The following is a 24,362-nucleotide window of genomic DNA, read 5'->3' on the forward strand; positions in this document are numbered from 1 at the left end:
AGATTGACCGGTCGATCGCGATCAACTGGTTGGCGACTACTAACTTAGAGTGTACTTACTCAAGAGGGCCAGACTACATAGACAGTTTGCTCATTCAGAACCCAAAATCAGGACTCAATGATGAAGACTAGATGTGACGAACTTAGATAGTGCATATAGCACCATTTAAAAATCAATATACTAAAAACGGGATGCACAAGGAACCCGTATTCAAAAAACACGAAAAACACAAGGAAAGTTTAATGACTAAACCAGTCACTTAACAAGTTCTAAATAAAACAATCGAGTGACGTTCAGTGCATCAGAGCGCTGAGGCCTAACACTCTCTGGAGTTCCACACTTATCTGAAGAGTCCATGACAGTAGGAGCTGGATAGCATCAGTATATTCAAGTTCAGGTTTAATTGTCTGTCAACCATACATGACTACCTATGAATACAGCCAAACAAAACAGTGTTACTCTGGAACCAAGGTACAAGACATAGTACCAACAGTCATACACAGCACAAGACACATATAACTCATATAAGATCGCAAGAACGTATTAGATACCAGTAAAATAGTCACACAAGAATAGATATGGTCAGGTCTGAGTTGAGCTCAGGTATTGCAAACAGTACAGTCATTGTTTCACAGTACTACAGACCCAGATTTGATCCTGACCTTGGGTACTGTATTCCCCACATCTTTCTGGGTTACCTTTGGTTTCTGTGGCTTCCTCCTACATCCCAAAGCTGTGCAGGTTGATAGGTTAAATCACCATTGTAAACTTCAGCTGGAACACAGAACACAACAGCACAGTACAGGTGCTTCGGCCCACGATGCTGTTCCGAGCTTCTAGCCTATTCCAAGATCCACCTTAACCCTTCACCCCTACATAGCCCTCCATTTTTCAATGTGCCTACCTAAGAGTCCGCTAACGTCCCTAATTTACCTGCCACTACCGCAACTGCTGCCAGTGCATTGTGTGCCTGACACTCACTGTGGGGAAAAAAAACCTACTTCGGACATTCCCCCCCCCCCCCCACTTTCCTCCAAACATTTTAAAGTTAAGCCCCCTTGCCTGGGAAAAAGCTTCTGGCTATCTACTCTATCTATACCTCTTATCATCTTGTATACCTCTACCAACTGTCTTCTCATCCTCCGTTGCTCCAAAGTGAAAAACCCCAGCTTGCTCAACCTACCCTCATAAGACATGCTCTCTAATCCAGGCAGCGTCCTGGCAAATCTCCTCTGCAAGCTTCCACATCCTTCCTATACTGAGGTGACTAGAGCTGAGCACAGTACTCCTAGTGTGGTCTAACCAGAGCGTTATAGAACTGCAACAGGGCTGCGCGTTGTGAAAGTGGTCCCCATTGTGTGGTGGGGGTTTAATGGGAATGGGAGAGTGGAGAGTGAAATGGGATGAGTACAGTAGATGGTTGATAGGAACGTGGTGGGCTAGAACAACACACAAAGGGCTGGTAGGGGGAGGGAGTGCTCTGGAGGTTGACGTAGTTCTTTGTGTGTTGTTCAGATTCCAGCATCTGCAATCTCTCGAATCTCCTCAGTGGACCTCTGGTTTCTGTGGCTTCCTCCTACATCCCAAAGGTTTCCTATGGCCTGTTTCCATATTGTGTCCCTTTACATTTCTATGACTCTGTAAAAACAGAAAACTGTGGAAGATGAACAATCTTTAACCTGAAGCATTAACTCTTTCTCTCTCCTCAGAAGATGACCTCCCCCTCTCCCTTGTTTTGAGTAGAGGTTGTTAATTGATAGCAAAGTTAGCATCAGTAGTAAAATTGTGACTCTGGATTTCCCAACAGATCCAGTCAACTCTGCTCCAACGATTCTGGACGGGTTTAGCCGCCGGGTGGTCATGGCAGACCAGCGGGTTGTGCTACCTTGTAAGGCCTCAGGCCAACCCCCACCCAAGTACCGCTGGGTAAAGGACAATGCCCCCCTGGAACGGGACAGCAGGTTCCGGCAGACTGTCATCGGACTGCTCATCGTGAAGGCCATCCCTGCGGACACTGGGAACTACATCTGCGAGGTCTGGAACAGTTTCGGGAACGCGGAGGTCGTTGGCCGCCTGAATGTCAAACGTGAGTGAAAGGCGTGCTCCCCCCTCCCTTTGTGTCCCAGCCGCCATCATTATAAGGGAGAGTCACTGATGCCAGGGAAATCTAGCATACTGCTCTTAGACTGGGCACCATTTTCCATAGCATCTCCTCCTTCACAGTGACTTCTGAGCTTCACCGTGAGCCAAACAGTCGTAGTGTGCCGGCCTTTTGAAAATGCATTCACCCCATCATTCAGAGCAAAGCAATCTTTCTGACCGGGCACCCCACCTACCAGTCACCTTCTCAACCAATTGTGACCATGACTACCATCTGTAAAGGCAATCGTGTCAGCCACACGCGCGGATCCTCCCAGACCCACAGCCTCTAACACTAAGAATGAGGGCTACGGCTGCAGCAGGACACTATAAACCGTACACTCCCCTCCAAGTTAGGTCATTATTGGGGCAGCTCAGCAGGAAAGTGACTAAAGTGAAGGTATTGCAGAGCTAGCTACCTGGGTTCATTTCCACTTCTGTTTGTTTTTACATCCACTGATGTACACTCATCTGTTCATCCTCCCTCGACCATGGATGTCCAGTGTCCTCCCACATTGCAAAGATGTACAGATTAGTTGGTCACGAGGGTGTGATCGGGTGGTACAGTCTCTAAGAGCCTGTTACCGTGCTGAATCTCTAAATTTAAAAGTTAACTAGTGAGTCTACATTCTAGAAGTCTTTATTAATTGAGTAACTCCAGCAGATGAACAAAGAGGTACAGGAAAAGCAGCCCCACCCTCCCACTGATCTCCAACAGATAACTTGAGGTGGACAAAGGTTTTATTCCACTTAATCCTGCACATTCCCTCCTTTAAAGTATTGTTGTCTGGCTCATGTTATAGCTCACTGAAGGCCACAGACACTGCAAGCATGGGGGTTAACATTCAGCAGTGTAAATCATGCTGACGGAATGTTTCTCACTCCCTGCCTGAATGCTTCTCCCGATTAATGAATGGAATTGTAACTAACTGAGTCACACGCTCTATCTCCCACGTGTCAAGCAGTGATGTGCTGAGGAATAGGCCATGTTGAGAAACAAAACCTTGGAGACAAAACCCGTGACCAAACATACTGAAGGATTTTGTGGCTTTTTTGTTAGTGTCATTAAGATCATCAGAAATAAGATTCTGAGGTGGCACAGTAGCGTAGCGATTAGTGTAATGCTAATACAGTACCAGCGATCCTGGTTCAATTCCCGCTGCTGTCTGGTAGGAGTTTGTACTTTCTCCCCGCGACTGTGTGGGTTTTCACCAGGCGCTGTGGTTTCCTCCCACACCCAAAGCCATAGGCTAATCGGTCACATTGGTGTAATTAGGCTGGAAAGGCTGTATCTCAAGTAACTACCAAAAGAAGCTGTAGTTTTGAAAGTTATTTGAACTTCCCAATGTGTACAACCAAGGCATTGCCTCAGAATATTTAATGTCAACCCATATGAAGAATTGTTGGGACGAGCATCTGAAAGGAGAGAGGCAGAGAGGGATAATACGGAGGCATGTGGAACGAAGGAATTTCAAAGCTTAGCATTTTTGACTGCTGAAGGCACAGCTGCCATTGGGGGGTGAGGGGTGAGGGGTGAAGTGCTCAAGAAGTGGAGGAGCCATACACCTCAGACAGATGGAGAGAGAGCGGAACATGAAGGGAATTGAAATAAGGACCTGTGTGTGAAAATTGAGGGCTTGCCAAATGCGAAAGCAATAAGCCAGCATGCAGAGGGGGTAATGACTTCTCTGTGAACAGCTGTAAGATGAGATGCCATTAGAATGTCACTGCTGAATAAAACACTGAGTCATCAGCCTCAGTTCTTCTGATCTGAAATCTTATTGAAGCCGCGTGCCATTTACGATTACCAATTATCTTTTAATAAACATTTTGATGAGTTCTTTGTACAGGACATATTGTTGAAGCATCAAATAATTGAACTGACTGTTGTGTAAATGTTAACTGAACATCATGCCAAAGCAGGCTTGCTGTACAACATTTTGTCAGCAGACAACCGGGCAGTAAATTACAATTTTAACCTGATGTCGTAGCTTAAAAGCAAAACATGGGGAAAGTAAACGGTTCTGTTTATCCTACTGGTGGTGATTTAGGGATGTTCTGATCAGTTCACTGATGAGGTTTAGGAATCAATCAGGCAGGGGAAAAGACATTACAAAACTTCCGAGTGGTTGCCAAGATTCCTGCTGTCCTTTGCTGGTGTTCCACGAACCAACCTCCACAGACTACCGAGCTTTCAGCTGGGAAATCTAACCGCTGAATCTCACTAGTCAAACCAAATTTAAATAAATGGGAGAAAGGTAAGTGAGATATTTTCCCTAAATTAAACATTATGATATTTTAATATTTTTAAGTCTGGATGTAATTAGTAATCTTCCTAAAATGAATAATTCTGATATCTTAAGGTTAATTTTACTTTTGGACTGGCTGCAAAAGATTTTGCATGACACAGATGTTCACAAATATTGAGTAACGTTGACAGCTTTAATAGTTGAAGCTTGGGATTAGAGTGTTACCAGCTGTCAAAGCCATCCTAAGGAATACAGCAGGCTGCCTGATCCACCCCTCGGAGCAGGGGATCACTGTGGCCACAATACGAAGGCACAGAATGATCTGTATCGAGACCAACAGGCCTGGCTATACAGAAAGAAAGGCAGCAGGAGATGCAAGGGAGGCCTTGCCCAAAATATCAACTGTTTATTCCATTCCGTAGATGCTACCTGACTTGCTGAGTTCTTCCGCTATTTTGCATGTGTTCGGCAGGCGGAAATGGCCTGTTCTGATGGCTTTTTGTTCTGTTATTTTCTATTTTTGTAGTGACCTGATTTTACTGTTATTAGTAAAATGTAACACAAACAAAAATACTTCTAATTTTAACTACCCCTTAGAGTTTTGCCCTATCAGAGATTTTCATTCTGTTCCCACCATCCTAATTTTGCACCTTTTCTGCTCCCTAAGCCAATTTATTTTCTCTCTTTCTGAATTCTGACGGAGGGTCTCGGACGTGAAGCATTAACAGTTTCTTTTTCCATAGATGCTGCATGACCAGATGAAGTTTTTCAGCATTTTTATAGTTTTATTCTGCACAGCAATCTGGGCTGCTCAGCAGTGCAGACATGAGGAAATCTGCAGATGCTGGAAATTCAAACAACACACCCAAAATGCTGGTGGAACACAGCAGGCCAGGCAGCATCTATAAGGAGAAGCACTGTTGATGTTTCAGGCCGAGACCCTTTGTCAGGACTAACTGAAAGGAGATTTGAAAGTAGTGGGGGGAGGGGGAAATGCGAAATGATAGGAGAAGACCGGAGGGGGTGGGATGAAGCTAAGAGCTGGAAAGGTGATTGGTGAAAGTGATACAGAGCTGGAGAAGGGAAAGGATCATGGGAGGGGAGGCCTCAGGAGAAAGAAAGGGGTGGGGAGCACCAGAGGGAGATGGAGAACAGAGAGGGTGATGGGCAGGGAGAGAGAGAAAAAAAAACAAAAACTAAATATGTCAGGGATGGGGCAGTGCTGTTGCATTGTGACTCTGTCACAACAGGCATTCCTTAGATAAAACTTTAAAATGAGGCCTTAGTAGATTTTTTCGGAGGATGCTAAAATCCCAGGACACTTAAGGAAAAATGAGGAGCTATTCCCATTGTCCTGGTCAGTATTTATTGTTAAATCAAACAGATTATTTGGTCTCACTTATACTGCTGCTTTGGGGATCTTACCATGCCAAATTGGGCACTATGCTATCTTAACAATTAACTTCAGATTACCCTCCAAGGGGCAATAAAGCTTCTTATTTATCAGTATATTACAAGAGTCACTAGGCCTCAAGAATATTCAGTTAACTGTAAAGTGCTTTGGAGCATTCTGAAAGGGCTATGAAATGGAATATAATGATGTGAGCCTTTCCTTCCTCTTCAGCTGGAGGGTTGTTGATGTTGGGTGCAAAGGTATGCATCGTAGACAGCTTGCTGAGGATATTCAGGGAGTGGGCAAAATGAAAATGAGTTATTTCTCCAATTTTTCCCAATTCCGATGAGAGGTCACTAAACTGAAATGCTAATGCAGGTCGGTGATCTCTTTCTCAAGGTGGATGCTGCCTGATCTAGAGTCATGGAGCACTACATCACAGAAGCAAGTCTTTCAGCCCATCTAGTCCATGCCAAACTATTATTCTGCCTAGTCCCATCAACCTGTACCCGCACAATAGCCCCCCATACCACACCCATTTGTACTTATCCAAACTTCTCTTAAACATTGAAATAGAACCACATCCATCATTTCTGCTGGCAGCTCGTTCCACACTCTCACCACCCCCTGAGCGAAGAACTTTACCTTAAATAATTCACCTTTGACCCTTAACCTATGACCTCTAGTTTAAGTCTCACCCAATCTCAGTGGCAAAAGCCTCCTTGCATTTACCCTATCTGTACTCCTCATAATTTTTATACCTCTATCAAATCTCCCCCCAACCTTCTATGTTCCAAGGGATTAAGTCCTAACCTAATCAATTCCTTCTTATAACTCAGATCCTCCAGTCCTGCCAACATCCTTGAAAATTTTCCCTATTGGGAAAATTTATATCTTTCCTGTAGGTCAGTGATCAAAGCTGCACACAATACTCCAAATTAGGCCTCACCAATGTCTAGTGCAACTTCTGCAAAATATCCCATCTCCTGTACTCATTGCTTAGGTTTATGAAGGTCAATGTGCCAAGTGCTCTCTTTACAACTCTATCTACTTGTGATAGCACTTTCAAGGATTGATAGGTCTCTTTTCCCAGATCCTTCTGCTCTGCTGCACTCCTCAGTGCTCTACTGTTCACTGTGTACGTCCGAACCTGGTTTGAAATCTCACCGTGCAACACCTCACACTTATCTCCATTAATCTGCTGAGTATTTCTGAAGTTTCCTGGAGGGTGTAAGTACCTACTTAGTCTGGATATATAACTGAAATTTCTACAGATTGGGTGTGTTGGAGATAGTTAGGTTGGAGGGTGCTTTGGGTCATAAGCATTGAACCTGGACCAACTAATCCAGTGGCCTGTCACCATGTTGTAGCTCCCTGTTAGTACTATGCATGACAAAACTTGTGGGTGCTTCATGGAGGTAAACTGCTTTTTTTTTAATGTGTAGGGAGCAACAGTCAATAATAATTCAAGGGATATTTTCCAACCGGAAAGAGCTCATTTCTCTCTTCCTGTATTTCAATGGACAGAGCCGCTAAAGGTAACGGTGAGCCCACACAGAGTGAAAACCAGCGTGGGCAGTCGGGTGTCACTCTCCTGCACTGTGACGGGGGCTGAGGAGTACGTGGTCCAGTGGTATCGGAATGGCAAGATCATCACCCCAGGCAAGAACGTCCAGATCACTGGGAGCAACCAGCAGGACCTGGTGATGGACGGAATGGCCAACAACGACGGAGGAGCCTACCAGTGCTTTGTGAGGAAAGGACGAGGATCTGCCCAGGACCTGGCACAAGTTATACTTGAAGGTTGGTGTGGAAGCGGCTGTTTGGAACCTTTCCTTTAAGAGGTGGGCTGAGAGTGAGGGCATGGGTTGCAGCAATAATTCTATGCTAATCTGTACGTGAGACCACAAGGCCATAAGACACAGAAGCAGAATTAAGCCATTCAGTCCATCTAGTCTTCTCTACTATGGTTGTGATTTATTTTCCTTGTCAACGCCATTCTCCCGCCTTCTCCCCATAACCTTTGATGCCCTTACTAATCAAGAAGCTATCAACTTCCGTTTTAAATATACCAAATGACTTGACCTCCACATCTATCTGTGAGAATAAATTCTACAGAGGCTAAAGGAAATCCTATTTATATCTGTTTTAAAGGGTCATCCTTGTATTCTAAGTCTATGCCCTCTTTTGCTAAACTCTCACACTATCGGAAATACCCTTTCAGCATCCACTCTGTCCAGTCCTTTCAATCGATACACTTCAATATCCTCTCCATGACCACTCTGTCAGTCCTTTCAATCAATTGACTCCACCCCCACCATTTTCTAAACCCCAGCAAGTACAGGCCCAGAGCCATCAAACACTCCTCCTACATTAACCCATTCCAGTGAACCTCATGAAGTTTCACTGGTGTTACCATCTTTTCAATGACTCTGCACTTTATTTGGCACAAAGGTGCTTTTTTATCTGGAGTGCCTGCTTTCCTTCCTCTCTTTTGTGCAATTCAAACACCCGTTTTTTTGAAAAGAAACTCAGTCTTAAGTCACTCCATAAAATCTACCTCTTCCACCAAGACTCACAAAGCTCTGGAGGAACTTAGCATGTCAGGCAGGATCTATGGAGGGGAATAAACAGTCAAAGCTTTGAGCTGAGACCTTCATTGGGACTGTAGCTCGATGCATCGTCTCCCCTCCATAGATGACTCCTGTCTTGCTGGTTTTTGTGGTTTGTAACTCCAAAACATAAAACTAATTGCAAGAAAAAGATGGGAACCCAGAAATATGGCTCTTAGCTTCGTTTTTACTTTGGTTCTGGATATGGGAATAAAACAATTCCAAATTACACCATAGAGCTTGAATGTAAAATCATCACAGAAGGCCATTCAGTCCGTCAGTCTGTACTTGCTTTTTGTAAAACAGTTACTAGAACTAGGGGACCAAGCCTCAAGATTTAATGGGAATAGATTTAGGATGGAGATGAGGAGGAACTGCTTTTCTCAGAGAATGGTGAATCCATGGAATTCTCTGCCCAGTGAAGCAGTGGAGGCTACCTCAGTAAATATATTTAAGACAAGGTTGGATAGATATTTGCATAGGAGGGGAATTAAAGGTTATGGGGAAAAGACAGGCAGGTGGAGATGAGTCCATGGTCAGATCAGCCATGATCTCATTGAATGACAGAGCAGGCTCAATGGGCCAGATGGTCTACTCCTGCTCCTATTTCTTACAATCTTATGTTCTTAGTTCCACCCCCCCCCCCACTCTATAGTTGTAGTTCTGCAAGTTATTGATGCTTACTTACTTACTTAAGCAGATAAGGCCATCACCCCTTCTGGGTCAGAGGCCACCAACAGCAGCTCATCAGAGTCCTCTGTCCTGGGCTTCTGAAGCTCTGGGTTTTTACAGGATGGGATTGCTAAATCCATGTCCAACTCTTCTCCTTTCACAGCCGAGGTTGGAACCATCCATGGCAGAGTTTATTGGCCATTAAATGTCCATTAATTCCCTTCCTAGGGCATGGATTGACTCTTGTTTCCATCGTTACAGGCAGTGAGTCCAGGTAGCCACCACTCTTTTCGTAAAAATGTGTCTTCCTCTTGTTCTCCCATCTTGTACACTGCCGACAAATCTCCTTTCAATCTTCTTTACTCCAAGGAGAACAACCCTGACTTCTCCAGTCCAAAACCCCTTGTCATTGAGTCACAGTGTCATAAAAAACTATAGCATAGAAACAGGCCCTTTGGCCCATCTAGCCTGTGCTGAACCATTCAAACTGCCTAGTCTCAATTACCTGCAGCCAGACCACGGCCCTCCATGTCCCTCCCATCCATGCACCTATCCAAACTTCTCTTAAACATTGAAACCATTCCCTTAACCATTTCACTTTTCACCTTTAACTCATGGCCTCTAATTGTAGTTTTACCCAACCTCAGTAGAAAAAAGCCTATTTGCATTTCCCTATCTATACCCCCCATAATTTTGTATATCTGTACAGATCATATATTTTGTCCTTTCAATTGCACTAGTAAATTTTTTCTTCACGTATGACTTTCATCTCCTTCCTCAAGAATATTAATCAGAACTGGAAGCAATACTAGAGGAAGGAGAGACTGGTGGATTCAGGGAGGAGGTAGGTAGATAAATAGAAATTTAGTTCTTTTACATGCCCCCAGGAAACTCTGGAAACACCCCCAAGTTGAGCTTGCTGGACAATCTCCCTGCATACTAAAATTGCCTTTCCACAATTCCTGCACGGTCCTTAGAGGAATGATGTCACATATTCCATTGGTAGAGCAGATATTTCACATTCTGACCCCAGTTTGATCAGGTAGTGCCAGAAAGGATAAGGAAAAAAGTGGAAGAAGAAACAAGGCCCCTGGCGTTCCTTTCCTCCAGTCGAGCATGTCATTTTGTCATCCAATAATGTCACGTTTAAATCATCTGATGCTGAATGTGCAATGTGCTGATGAAATTGCAGTTTAATCCTGGCAGGGAGATTATATTTAGTAAATTTAGAGAATGCTAAGGGTAGCTCCTGATCTGGTTGCCATGGTGATAGTCTCCTGTGGCATATTGATAATCCATAATGATGTAAAGGAAGGGGTTTTATCACAGAGTGACAGTAGGAAAGATTTCAAAGACACACAAGTCTCACTGGGAAAATAATGTCTTCTTTCATCTCTGAAAAAGGCTATCACAGAAATAAAAAAAAGTGGCAGAGCATACAGAGTACAGTCGCTGATTTATCTACTGTGTGTCACTTTTCATTCAACATACAAAGCCTCAAGCTTCCTTTCTTCCAAGGATTGGCCACGTTAAGTAAGAAGAAAGTTAACAATGGGGCTGAACAGTGATGTCTTATGACAAGGAATGGCGTGGAACCCATCTTCCACCCCTCCCTCAATTTCATCCCCGACCCCATAAAAGGCATCATCTTCGAATTACCGCATCAGCACATTTTTCAGCAATTATTGTTGCTTTTAAATATCTGGTTCTGACATTAAGATGCTCAAACCGTTCTAGGTTTCTCTAGCTGATTTAAGATTGGATTTGTTTCATGCATGAATAACTGTGAAAAGTGACAGGTTCGTTGATCAGTACAAAATCTCAGAGAGAGCTTTCTTTCTTTATAATGCAAAACCTTCTCCAGATTTTTACCATAATATTTATTTCAAATATTATGTTAAATATTTAACACAAAGACCTTATCTAAAAAGCTCACTAGTGAAGTGTAAACTATTGTGGAGGCCCCTAGTCCGTCCTGGATCTTCACTGATCTACATCCTGGCTTTATTGTCTACCTCTGATCCACAAGGTTTGATTCTCTTACTTAACAAAAATCTTATCTCTCTTCACCCACAGTCCACAGCATTCAGAGGGAGAAATTTCCATCATCTTCGGAGTGAAAATTTGCTTCTAGACTTTATGGGTGGGATTTTTGGGAAGATATCTCTATTGAATATTATCCCACTGGAGTTTATATTTGCCTGATATGGGATTCTTCAGTCCGCTACTCTCAATAGCATCTGGAAAATATCACTGATTGCCTTGTGAATGAGTATCACAAGTTATAAACTACAGACATAGGGGGACCCACTTGATCCCAGTTACCTAGAACTGACAAATGTCCCAATTCTTCTGACCAGACCTTTGACATGGAGAGGGTCTAGAGAAGGTTCACGAGAGTGACCCCACCAATGAATGGGTTATTGTACAATACTGGGCAAAAGTCTTAGGCACATGTAAGAAAATTCTGTAAAGTGAAGATGCTTTCAAAAATGCTGAAATGAAACATTTCTGACTATCAAAAAATTGCTATAAACAGCAGTATACAGGAAAAAAATAAATCAAATCAATATCTGGCATGACTTCCCATTGCCTTTAAAACTGCATCAATTCTCTTAGGTAAACTGTGTGGCTTAAAAAGCAAATTGGCTGGTAGGTTGTTCCAAGCATCTTGGAGATCTTGAACTTGCCACAGTTCTTCTGCGGACTTTGTACGTTCTCCCTATGACTGCGTGGGTTTCCTCCATGTGCTCTGGTTTGCGCCTACAGTCCAAAGATGAATGTGTTAATAGGTTAATTAGTCACATGAATGTAATTGGGCGGTGGGCTCATTGGGCCGTAAGGCCCTGTTATTGAGTTGTATCTCTAAATACATAAATAAACATGCAGACTACACATTGACAGCACTGGACGTCAGGATCACGTCCCTTTGGTCCCGCAATTGCTGGTCCCATAAGCAGCAGCTAATAGGACCACCCCTGTGCTGTCTCCTTGCCAGAGTGGTGAAACATGGCAAGGTGACAGGAAATGTTCAAACAAGATACACTTTTGTCCCTCATTGGTTTTGGTTTATTATTGTCACAAGAACCAAGATACAGTGAAAATATTGTCTTGCATACTATAAATATGGATCAAATTGTTACACGATGCATTGAACTAGAATAAGGTAAAACAATAGCAAAACAGAAGAACATGTAAAAGCTGCTGAATAAAAGATGTAATGCAGGTAAGCAATAAAGATCACATCGAGGTAAACAGACCATCTTATCATACAAGAAGTCTGTTCAGTGGACTGATAACAGTGGGATAGAAGCTGTCCTTGAACTTAGTTTTCAGGCTGTTGTATCTTCTCCCCAATTGGGGAAGGGTGAAGAGTGAATGCTTAGTGTGGGTTTTGATTGTGCTGGCTGCTTTAATGAGGCAGTGAGAAATAGAGTCCACAATGGGGAGGCTGGTTTCCGCAACGTGTTGAGCTGTGTTCACAATTCTCCTCAGTTTCTTGGAACCAAATACAGAGAAGTTGCCTGTGTACAGAAGATCTTGTGTTGAAGCTATAATGAATAGAGGGCAGAGTTTTAAACCAATGAGGAAGAAGTTTAGAGAAGATATCTGGGAGAGTTTTCTTCACCCAGAAGGAGGCTGGGACTTGAAATGTTCTGCCTGAGGGATCAGTACAGGTGAAGACTCTCTTAACATACAAGGAACATCTGGATGAATCGCCAAGGCACAGAAGAAAGAAACATAGAAAATAGGTGCAGGAGTGAGCCATTTGGCCCTTCGAGCCTGCACCACCATTCAGTATGATCATGGCTGATCATCCAACTCAGAACCCTGTACCTGCTTTCTCTCCATACCCCCGATCCCTTTAGCCACAAGGGCCATATCTAACTTCCTCTTAAATATAGCCAATGAACTGCCCTCAACTGTTTCCTGTGGCAGAGAATTCCATAGATTCACCACTCTCTGTGTGAAGAAGTTTTTCCTCATCTTGGTCCTAAAAGGCTTCCCCTTTATCCTTAAACTGTGACCCCTCGTTCTGGACTTCCCCAACATCGGAAACGATCTTCCTGCATCTAGCTTGTCCAATCCCTTTAGAATTTTATACGCTTCAATAAGATCCCCCATCAATCTAAATTCCAGTGAGTATAAGCCTAGTCGATCCAGTCTTTCTTCATATGTAAGTCCTACCATCCCAGGAATCAATCTGGTGAACCTTCTCTGTACTCCCTCTATGGCAAGAATGTTTCCTCAGATTAGGGGACCAAAACTGCACACAAGATTCTAGGTGCGGTCTCACCAAGGCCTTGTACAACTGCAGTAGAACCTCCCTGCTCCTGTACTCAAATCCTTTTGCTATGAATGCCAACATACCATTTGCCTTTTTCACCGCCTGCTGTACCTGCATGCCCGCCTTCAATGACTGGTGTACAATGACACCCAGATCTCATTGCACCTCCCCTTTTCCTAATCGGCCACCGTTCAGATAATAATCTGTTTTCCTGTTCTTGCAACCAAAGTGGATAAGCTCACATTTATCCACATTAAATTGCATCTGCCATGAATTTGCCCACTCACCTAACCTATCCAAGTCACCCTGCATCCTTTAAGCATCCTCCTCACAGCTAACACCGCCGCCTAGCTTCGTGTCATCCGCAAACTTGGAGATGCTGCATTTAATTCCCTCATCTAAATCATTAATATATATTGTAAACAACTGGGGTCCCAGCACTGAGCCTTGCGGTATCCCACTAGTCACTGCCTGCCATTCTGAAAAGGTCCCATTTACTCCCACTTTTTGCTTCCTGTCTGCCAACCAATTCTCTATCCACATCAATACCATAACCCCAATACCGTGTGCTTTAAGTTTGCACACTAATCTCCTGTGTTGGACCTTGTCAAAAGCCTTTTGAAAATCTAAATATACCGCATCCACTGGCTCTCCCCTATCCACTCTACTAGTTACATCTTCAAAAAATTCTATAAGATTCGTCAGACATGATTTTCCTTTCACAAATCCATGCTGACTTTGTCCGATGATTTCATCTCTTTCCAAATGTCCTGTTATCAGATCTTTGATAACTGACTCTAGCATTTTCCCCACCACTGATGTCAGACTATAATTCCACGGTTTCTCTCTCCCTCCTTTTTTAAAAAATGGGGTTACATTAGCCACCCTCCAATCCTCAGGAACTAATCCAGAATCTAAGGAGTTTTGAAAAATTATCACTAATGCATCCACTATTTCTTGGGCTACTTCCTTAAGCACTCTGGGATGCAGACCATCTGGCCCTAGGGATTTATCTGCCTTTAATCCCTTCAATTTACCTAACACAACTTCCCCACTAACGTGTATTTCTCTCCGTTCCTCCCTCTCACTAGACCCTCAGTCCCTTACTATTTCTGGAAAATTATTTATGTCCTCCTTAGTGAAGACAGAACCAAAGTAGTTATTCAATTGGTCTGCCATGTCTTTGTTCCCTATGATCAATTCACCTGTTTCTGACTGTAAAGGACCTACATTTGTCTTGACCAATCTTTTTCTTTTCACGTGTCTGTAAAAGGTTTTACAGTCAGTTTTTATGTTCCCTGCCAGCTTTCTCTCATAATCTTTTTTCCCTTTCCTAATTAAGCCCTTTGTCCTCCTCTGCTGGTCTCTGAATTTCTCCCAGTCCTCAGGTGTTCCGCTTTTTTTTGCTAATTTATATGTTTGTTCTTTGGACTTGATACTATCCCTAATTTCCCTTGTCAGCCACGGGTGTACTACCTTCCCTGGTTTATTCTTTTGCCAAACTGGGATGAACAATTGTTGTAGTTCATCCATGCGATCTTTAAATGCTTGCCATTTGCCAGTCTATCTTAGCTAATTCATGTCTCATACCTTCAAGGTTACCCTTCTTTAAGTTCAGAACCTTTGTTTCTGAACTAACTATGTCATTTTCCATCTTAATGAAGAATTCCACCATATTATGGTCACTCTTACCCAAGGGGCCTCGCATGACAAGATTGCTAACTAACCCTTCCTCATTGCTCAATACCCAATCTAGAATGGCCTGCTCTCTAGTTGGTTCCTCGACATGTTGGTTCAGAAAACCATCCCGCATACATTCCAAGAAATCCTCTTCCTCAGCACCCTTACCAATTTGGTTCACCCAATCTATATGTAGATTGAAGTCACCCATTGTAACTACTGTTCCTTTATTGCACGCATTTCTAATTTCCTGTTTAATGCCATCCCCAACCTCACTACTACTGTTAGATGGCCTGTACACAACTCCCACCAGTGTTTTCTGCCCCTTAGTGTTATGCAGCTCTACCCATATCGATTCCACATCCTCCAGGCTAATGTCCTTCCTTTCTATTGCGTTAATCTCCTCTCTAACCAGCAATGCTACCCCAACTCCTTTCCTGTCTATCCCTCCTGAATTTTAAATATCCCCGGATATTGAACTCCCATCCTTGGTCACCCTGGAGCCATGTCTCTGTGATCCCAACTATATCATATTCATTAATAACTATCTGCACATTCAATTCATCCACCTTGTTATGAATGCTCCTCGCATTGACACACAAAGCCTTCAGGCTTGTTTTTACAACTCTTAGCCCTTATACAATTATGTTGAAAAGTGGCTCTTTTTGCTTTTTGCCCTGGATTTGCCTGCCTGCCACTTTTACTTTTCACCTTACTACTTTTTGCTTCTACCCTGATTTTACACCCCTCTGTCTCTCTGCACTTGTTCCTATCCCCCTGCCACATTAGTTTAAACCCTCCTGAACAGCAGTAGCAAATGCTCCCCCTAGGACATTGGTTCCAGTCCAGTCCAGGTGCAGACAGTCCCGTTTATACTGGTCCCACCTCCCCCAGAACTGGTTGCAGTGCCCCAGAAATTTGAATCCCTCCCCCTTGCACCATTTTTCAAGCCATGTATTCATCTGAAATATCCTCCTATTTCTACTCTGACTAGCACGTGGCACTGGTAGTAATCCAGAGATTATTACCTTAGTGGTCCTACTTTTTAGTTTATCTCCTAACTCCCTAAATTCACCTTGTCGGACCTCATCCCATTTTTTACCTATATCGTTGGTACCTATGTGCACCACGACCACTGGCTGTTCACCCTCCCACTCCAGAATGTCCTGCAGCCGCTCAGAGACATCCTTGACCCTTGCACCAGGGAGGCAACATACCGTCCTGGAGTCTCGTTTGGGCTGCAGAAACGCCTATCTATTCCCCTTACAATCGAATCCCTTATCACTATAGCTCTCCCATTCCTTTTCCTTCCCTCCTGTGCCGCAGAGTCACCCATGGTGCAATGAACTCGGCTGCTGCTGCCTTCCCCTGATGAGACATCTCCCCCAACAGTATCCAAAACAGTATATCTGTTTAGGAGGGAGATGACCTCAGGGGACTCCTGCACTACCTGCCTACCGCTACACTGTCTAGTGGCCACCCCTTCCCTTTCTGCCTGTGTAGCCTTTACCTGCGGTGTGGCCAACTCACTGAACGTGCTACTCACGACTTTCTCAGCATCGCGGATGCTCCAGTATGAATCCAATCACAGCTCCAGACACTCAATGCGGTCTGCCAGAAGCTGCAGTTGGACACACTTCCTGCACACATAGTCGTCAGGGACACTGGAAGTATCCCTGATTTCCCACATGCTGCAGGATGAATAAACCACTGGGCCGATCTCAGCTGCCATGACCTACCCAATACTTGCCTCAACTTTTGAAACTTTCTCCTTTGAAAGGAACTTACCTGGCCTTACCTCACTTGGAGTGAAGCTCGTCCTCTTCCCATTGAAGCCTCTCGAGTCAAAGCCTCAAATCGCCACTCCTTCACTGGCCACTTTCCACAGGCCACTCAGCTTGAGGTAACCCTCTATTTATTTGTTTGAGCTTTTCACACTGCTTGGTCACCTGACAATTGCCCAATCAGTTGCTTTCTGCTGAGTCTGAGCTATTCAAATCTTGATTGTCTAATCAACGGCTTTCTGCTGAGCTATTTAAATCTTGATTGACTTGATTGCACAGTCCAACTGCCAAAACTTCCAGAACCTCTCGAGTCAAAGCCTCAAATCTCCGCTCCTTCACTGGCCCACTCACTCACTGGCCGCTTTCTACAGGCTGCTCCGCTTGAGGTAACCCTCTATTTATTTCTTTGAGCTTTTCAAACTACTTGGTTACCTGACCTCGATTGCCCAATCAGCTGCTTTCTGCTGAGTCTGAGCTATTCAAATCTTGTTTGTCTAATCAACGGCTTTCTGCTGAGTTATTCAAATCTTGATTGACTTGATTGCACAGTCCAACTGCCAAAACTGTCAGAATCTCTTGAGTCAAAGCCTCAAATCTCCGCTCCTTCACTGGCCCACTCACTCACTGGCCGCTTTCCACAGGCAGATTAGAGATTAAAGTGGCAGAGTAAACTCTGGTAAATGAGATTAATTACAGACAGGAACTTGATGGCTGACATGGCCAGTTTCTGTGCTGTAAATCTTTATGTTTCTATGACATACCCCAGAAAATATCTAACACTGGAGCAAAGAATGAATCCACCTAAAAGCAAAAAAAGTTGCTGTTGTTGAAAATACTTAACAGGTAAAGCAGTATCCATGGTGAGACAGAGAAATTGCTTTACTCCAATAACCCTTCGACAGAACTGAGTAAAGTGAAAACTTGAACCTGGGATGGATTCTGAGTGCTTGCCTTAAACAGAATTTCACCCCGCTTGAGAACATAGCGATCTGAATTCTCACAGGACACAGAGATCACTACATCATTGTATATGAGTCATCTAGGGGGCAAAGATTTAAAATAATATGTTCAAAGTTCAAAGTAAATTTATTGTCAAAATACATATACACCACTATATACAACCCTGAGGTTTGTATTCTTGTGCACAAACACAGTAAATCTAAGAAACACAATAGAATGAATGAAAAACTGCACCCAACTGGACGGACAAACAACCAATGTGCAAAAACAAAAAATAATAGTAATAAATAAATAAGCAATAAATATCGAAAACCTGAAGTCAGGTATCCTTAAGAATGAGTCCATATGTTGTGGGAACAATTCAGTGATGAGGTTAGTGAAACTGAGTGAAGTTATCCCCTCTGGTTCAAGAGCCTGATGTTTGAGAGGTAATAACTGTTCCTGAACCTGCTGGTGTGGGTCCTGAGGCTCCTGTTCCACCTTCCTGATGACAGCAACAAGAAGAGATCATGTCCTGAGAAGTGGAGGTCCTTGGACAATGGATGCTGCTTTCCTGCGACTGTGCTCCATGTAGCTTTGGAGAGGGTACGGAAGAGGTTCACCAGGATGCTGCCTGGTTTAGAGGGCGTGTGCTATCACAAGATGCTGGACAAACTTGCGTTGTTTTCTCTGGAGCATCGAAGGCTGAAGGGAGATCTGATAGAGGTTTACAAGATTATGGGAGGCACAGATAGAGTGGGCAGAGAGTATCCTGTTTTGCAGGGTTGAAATGTTTAATTCCAGATGGCATGCATTGAAAGTGAAAATCAAGGGGGATGTAAGGGGTACATTTTTTACTCAGAGTTATGGATGCCTGGAATATGCTGCTTGGTGTGGTGGAAGAGGCAAATCCATTAGAGGCTTTTAAGAGACATTCGGATAAGCACATAGATGTAAGGAAGATGGAGAGGTACAGACATGGTGTAGGTAGGAGAAATTAGTGTTTGGGTGTTTTTGATTTTCTTTTTAGCTGGCTTGGCACAATGTTGTGGGCTGAATGGCCTGTTCCTGTGCTGTACTGTTCTATGTTCTATGTGTTCATTTGTGGGGAGGGCTTTACCATGATGGACTGGGCCATATCTACTAACTTTGGTAGGATTTTCCATTCAAGGGAATTGGTGTTTCCATACCAAGCCACAATGCAACAAGTCAATAAACTCTCCACCACACATCTTTAGAAGTTAGTCAATGTTTTAGATGTCATGCTGAATCGTTGCAAACTTCTAAGGAAGTAGAGTTGCTGTTGTGCCTTCTTCATAATTTCACTTACATGCTGGGCCCAGGACAGATCCCCAGAAATGATAACACTGAGGAATTTAAAGCTGCTGACTCTTTCCACCTCTGATCCTCGTGGACTGGCTCATGGACCTCGGTCAATAACCAGCTCCTTGGTTTGGCTGACATTGAGTGAGAGGTTGTTGTTTTGGGATCACTCAGCTAGATTTTCAGTTTTCCTCCTTATGCGCCGATTCGTCAGCACATTTGATTTGGGCTATGGCAGTGGTGTCATCAGTAAATCTAAATATGGCTTTGGAGCTGTGCTTAGCCTCACGGTCATAAGTGAATGGATGAAAATGGAAAAAAATGAACAGATCTTCCATCTCTTCCTGCAAAGTCATCAGGAACATCAGTAGAAGCTCCTTCCCCAGTGATCTCCCTCCTGGCACTTATCCCTGCAAGCAGGACAAGTACTATACTTGCCCCTTCACCTCCTCCCTCACCACCATTCAGGGCCCCAAACACTCCTTCCGGGTGAGGCAACACTTCACCTACAAGTCTATTGGGCTCATCTACTCTATTTGGTGTTCCCAGTGCAGCCCCCTGTACATTGGTGAGACCCACAGAATGTGGGGGACTGCTTTGTTGAGCACCTTCACTTTGTCTGCAATAGGCAGGATTTCCCGGTGATCACTCATTATAATCCTACTTCATATTCCCACTCTGACTTGTTGGTCCATGCCCTCCTCTATTGCTATAACGAGGCCTCTCTCAGGGTGGAGGAACAGCATCTCATACTCCAACTAGGTAGCTTCGAAACTGATGACATGAACATCGATTTTTTTCTAAACTTCTGGTAATTTACCCACCCCACATCTCTCTCTCCATTCCCCATTCTGACTCCCCTCATACCCCATCTCTTCTCATTTGCCTATCACCTCCCATTACCCTTTCTCCCATGATCCATTCTCCCTTCCTATCAGTGTATTTCTTCTTCAGCCTTTTATGTTTTCCACCTATCACCTTCCAGTTGCTCATTTCATCTCCCTTCCCCACCCACCCAACCTCCCCCTCTCTCTGGCATCACCTATCACCTGCCAGACTTTACTTCTCCCCCTCCCCTGCCATTTTATACCAGCTCCCCACATTTCCTTTCCAGCCCTGATGAAGAGTCTCAGCCAAGAATATTTCCTGCTTGTTCCTCTCCATAGATGCAGCTTCATCTTCCCCTGTCACTTTGCATTATTCTGGATTTTAAGCATCTGCAGAATCTCTTGTGTTTGTGGATCATGCTACCTGATTGTATCCTGTGGTCAGATAAGCCAGTTTCATCTGTTCCATTCAGATAGAATGTGCTCATTGGCGACTGCCAGCAGAGTCAACTCCAGCCAGGAAGAGAAAAAAACTAAAAAAATAATGGAAAGTCAAATTGTGAATTGTGCCTTTTTCTTTTCCATCAGAAACATCTTGCCTGATATTCGCAGTGCGCTCTCAAGGGACTATTTCAATAAGCAGATTAGTGAAGATGAAAGAAAAGTGACAGAAATTTAAATTAAAACAGCGACTTTCTTTGAAGCTCTGAATCAACTCTTACCGAAGTACTTAGGGATGTACCAGCTAATAAAAACACTTGCAAAGCAGTTGTCACTCGCTGAATTTATTCTGAAAATCAACTGAGCCAGCATTTGATTCAAATCCCCTTCTTCAATTCTGTCTTCTTCTTGATAATTTCCCTCAGCGTGTTTACTAATACGGTAGGCAAGGAAGTGGTACCTTCGATAGATGGGCTCTTATGATCCATTAAACAAGAAAGTGAAGAAGCTCAATGTAGCAATAAATTAGAAAGGCAAATAGTAAATCTGACTCTGACACAGGGGAGGTGGGACATGGCAATAAGGATTTATTTCTGTATTTTTAGAGTTTCATTGAAATCACTTTTGTCCCTAACCTAAAAAAGGATATATTTACCTGTATGCATTCATATACAGTACTGTGCAAAAGTCTTCGGCACACATGTATAGCAAACACGAGGGAATCTGCAGATGCTGGAAATTCAAACAACACACACAAAATGCTGGTGGAACGCAGCAGGCCAGGCAGCATCTATAGGGAGAAGCACTGTCGACGTTTCGGGCCGAGACCCTTCGTCAGGACTAACTGAAAGGAAAGAAAGGAAAAGATTTGAAAGTAGGAGGGGGAGGGGGAAATGTGAAATGATAGGAGAAGACCAGAGGGGATGGGGTGAAGCTAAGAGCTGGAAAGGTGATTGGCAAAAGGGATACAGAGCTGGAGAAGGGAAAAGATCATGGGACGGGAGGCCTCGGGAGAAAGAAAGGGGGTGGGGAAAGCACCAGAGGGAGACAGAGAACAGGCAGAGTGAAGGGCAGAGAGAGAAAAAAATATATAGTTGTGGGGACTATGACTTTTGCACAGTCCTGCAGTAATTTTATGAATTGCTCTATCAGATGCTGAACCTGATCCTGATATGGGTCTCGGTTGTGGACTGTGAGTGGGAAGAGGGCAGGGAGAGGGAAATCATAGTTCAGAAAAGGGAGGGAGTGGGACACACCAGAGAGACATTCTGTAATGATTAATAACCAATTGTTTGGAACCAAATGACTTTGCCTGGTGTCCCAGGGCTGTTTGTGCCTACACCCATAGTACCCCTCCCCATCACCCCCACGTCCATGGCACTCCTTCTCGGTTACATGTCCCACACCCCACATGCAGAATGCTACCCTCACCATTCCCAACATCCGTTGCTTCCGCCAGATTTACAAACATACTCTCCGCTCCACGTTGACAAATATAGTACTGTGCAAAAGTCTTAGGCACCCTACTTACATATATATGTGCCTAAGACATTTTCACAATACTGTAGTTAGCTGTGACAAGCGAATGATTGGTCTATAATCACTGGAGTTTGGTAGAATGAGTAGTGCTCTCAATCAAGCACATAGAGTCAGATAGTGAGAGGAAATGACAGTGTTTGTGAAGAAGCTGTTTCCTTAGAAAGGAAAGCCCCGAGATTTCTCTCCAAATTGCTGTCCTAAATTGCTAAATTCCAGATTAGCTGTTGGAAATTTAGGATTATAATTGACTGAGGTATTTTAATGTAGAGCTTTCTGAATCTTCAGAATGTCCTGTCTTGTGCAGATGTTCTGTTACTGAAAGTCAGAACTAAAACTGCAGATGCTGGAATTCTGATATAAAACCAGAAAGTGTAGGAAAGACTGATGGCCAAGCAGCTCCTGTGGAGGGAGAAACAGAGTTAATGTTTCAGGTTGAGAAGCTTATATGTAGTTTTGATATATTTTCAGCCTGAAACATTAACTCTGTTTCTCTTTCCACAGATGCTGCCTGCCTGACATGTGTCTCAAGCATGTTCTGTGTTTTTAAATTCTATGTTGAGGCTGACAGATCTTTGGGTGAACAGATAATTTAGCTATAGGGAAATATGGTTGGAAAATGGACTTTAAACCAAGACCTTTGAATGGTGGAGCAGACTTGTGGGGCCTCCCTTTAACCCTCTTTGTTATGTCTTCAATTAAAATCAGGGTGGAGTGCTTATCTTTATTTAACATACAGCATTAATGAGGGCAGTTAGGGAAATAAATAACAGAGAATAAATTAGGAAAGTGAATGGCGCATCCAACTCTATACAAAGGAGATAGAATACAGCAAAAAGAAATTCTTATCATTTCAGATTAACTGGCTAAGAGTGTCCCCTGAGAATTTTAACCTCTCACTTCAGCATTCTGATGTACCCACCTACATCAAGCAGGCTTCAATTATACCGGTGTCTAAGAAGGATGAGGTAGCCTAAGACTAAGACAATTGTCCGGTAGCACTTAAGAACATATGCAGTGATAAAGTGCTTTGAGAGGTTGATAATGACGGATATCAGCTCCTGCCTGAGAAGAGACTTGGATCCACTCCATTTTGCCTACCGACACAACAGGTCCTCAGCAGTTGACATTTCGTTGGCTCTTTATTCAACCCTGGAACATCTAGCTAGCAAAGGAGCATACATCAGGATGCTCTTTATCAACAGCAACTTGGTATTCAACACCATTATGCCCTCAAAACTAATCAGTAAGTTTCAAGACCTTGGCCTTAATACTTGTGTAATTACATCCTTAATTTCCTCATTTGCAGACCCCAGTAAGTTTAGATTGGCAACAGCATCTCCTCCACAATCTCTATCAGCACAGGTGTGCCACAAGGCTGTGTGCTTAGCCCCCAGCTCTACTTACTTTACTCTTATGACTGTGTGGCTAAGCACAGCTCCAATGCCATATTTAATCTTTCTGATGACACCACTGTTATAAGCCAAATCAACGGTGGTGATGAATCATCACATAGGAGAGAGATTGAAAATCTGTCTGAGTGGTGCCATAACAATAACCTCTTACTCAATGTCAATAAGACCGAGGAGATAATTATTGACTCCAGGATGAGGAAACTGGAAATCCACGAGCCAGTCCTCACTGGTGGATCAGCGGTGGAGAGGGTCAGCAACCTAGAATTCCTTTGTGTTATCATTTCAGAGGATCCATCCTGGGCCCAGCACCTCAGTGCAATTATGAAGAAAGCACGACAGTGCCTCTACTTCCTTAGGGGTTGCCAAAGACTTGGCACGACACACAAAACAACACGCACATCCAGCATCTGCAGATTTTCTCATGTGTGATTTGTTGACATCTAAAACTTTGACACACTTCTTGAGATGATTGGTGGAGAGTATATTGACTGGCTGCATCACAGCCTGGTATGGAAACACTAATGCCCTTGAACAAAAAATCCAATGAAAAGTGATGAATATGGCCCAGTCGACCACTGGTAAAACCCTCCCACCATTGAGTACCTCTACACAGAATGCTGTCATGGGAAAGCTGTATGCATCATTGGGCACCCCCACCACACAGAGTATGCTTTCTTCTTACTGCTGTCATCAGGAAGAAGATACTGGAGCCTCAGCACACATACCACCATGTTCAAGAATGGTTATTACCCTTCAATCTTCAGGCTCTTGAACCAGAGAGGATAAATTTACTCTATTTTACTTATCCCATTCCTTCTGTCTCTATATCTGGAGTAAGTGATAGATGTTGTATGGGTCCTAATGCCCTTCTCTTGGACAACATCAGTGGTGTGGAGAGGGGAGACTTGTAGCTTGGGCAACTGCCAGACTTCCATAAAAAAAACCTTGCCCAGGCTTGTGCCCTGGAAGCTTTCCAAAGTGCAAATCCATGGTCTATCAAGACTAATGGAGGCCTACATATCTGGAGACAATTTATCCACTGGCATCTTTTATAAACCCACTGA

The 24,362-nt window shown here is 43.6% G+C and overlaps 1 protein-coding gene across 1 annotated transcript in view; it reads left to right on the top strand.

Annotated features, from left to right (window-relative positions):
- The window catches only part of LOC132393479 (cell adhesion molecule DSCAM-like), a 702,534-nt gene that overhangs the window by 386,920 nt on the left and 291,252 nt on the right, over positions 1-24,362 (top strand). Inside the window, exons 5-6 of the mRNA XM_059968761.1 lie at positions 1,808-2,086; positions 7,309-7,584. Coding sequence (XP_059824744.1) covers positions 1,808-2,086; positions 7,309-7,584 — 555 coding nt within the window. The remainder of the gene's footprint in view (positions 1-1,807; positions 2,087-7,308; positions 7,585-24,362) is intronic.

This window comes from Hypanus sabinus, chromosome 4 (assembly GCF_030144855.1).
Source record: "Hypanus sabinus isolate sHypSab1 chromosome 4, sHypSab1.hap1, whole genome shotgun sequence".
Classification (NCBI taxonomy): Eukaryota; Metazoa; Chordata; class Chondrichthyes; order Myliobatiformes; family Dasyatidae; genus Hypanus; species Hypanus sabinus.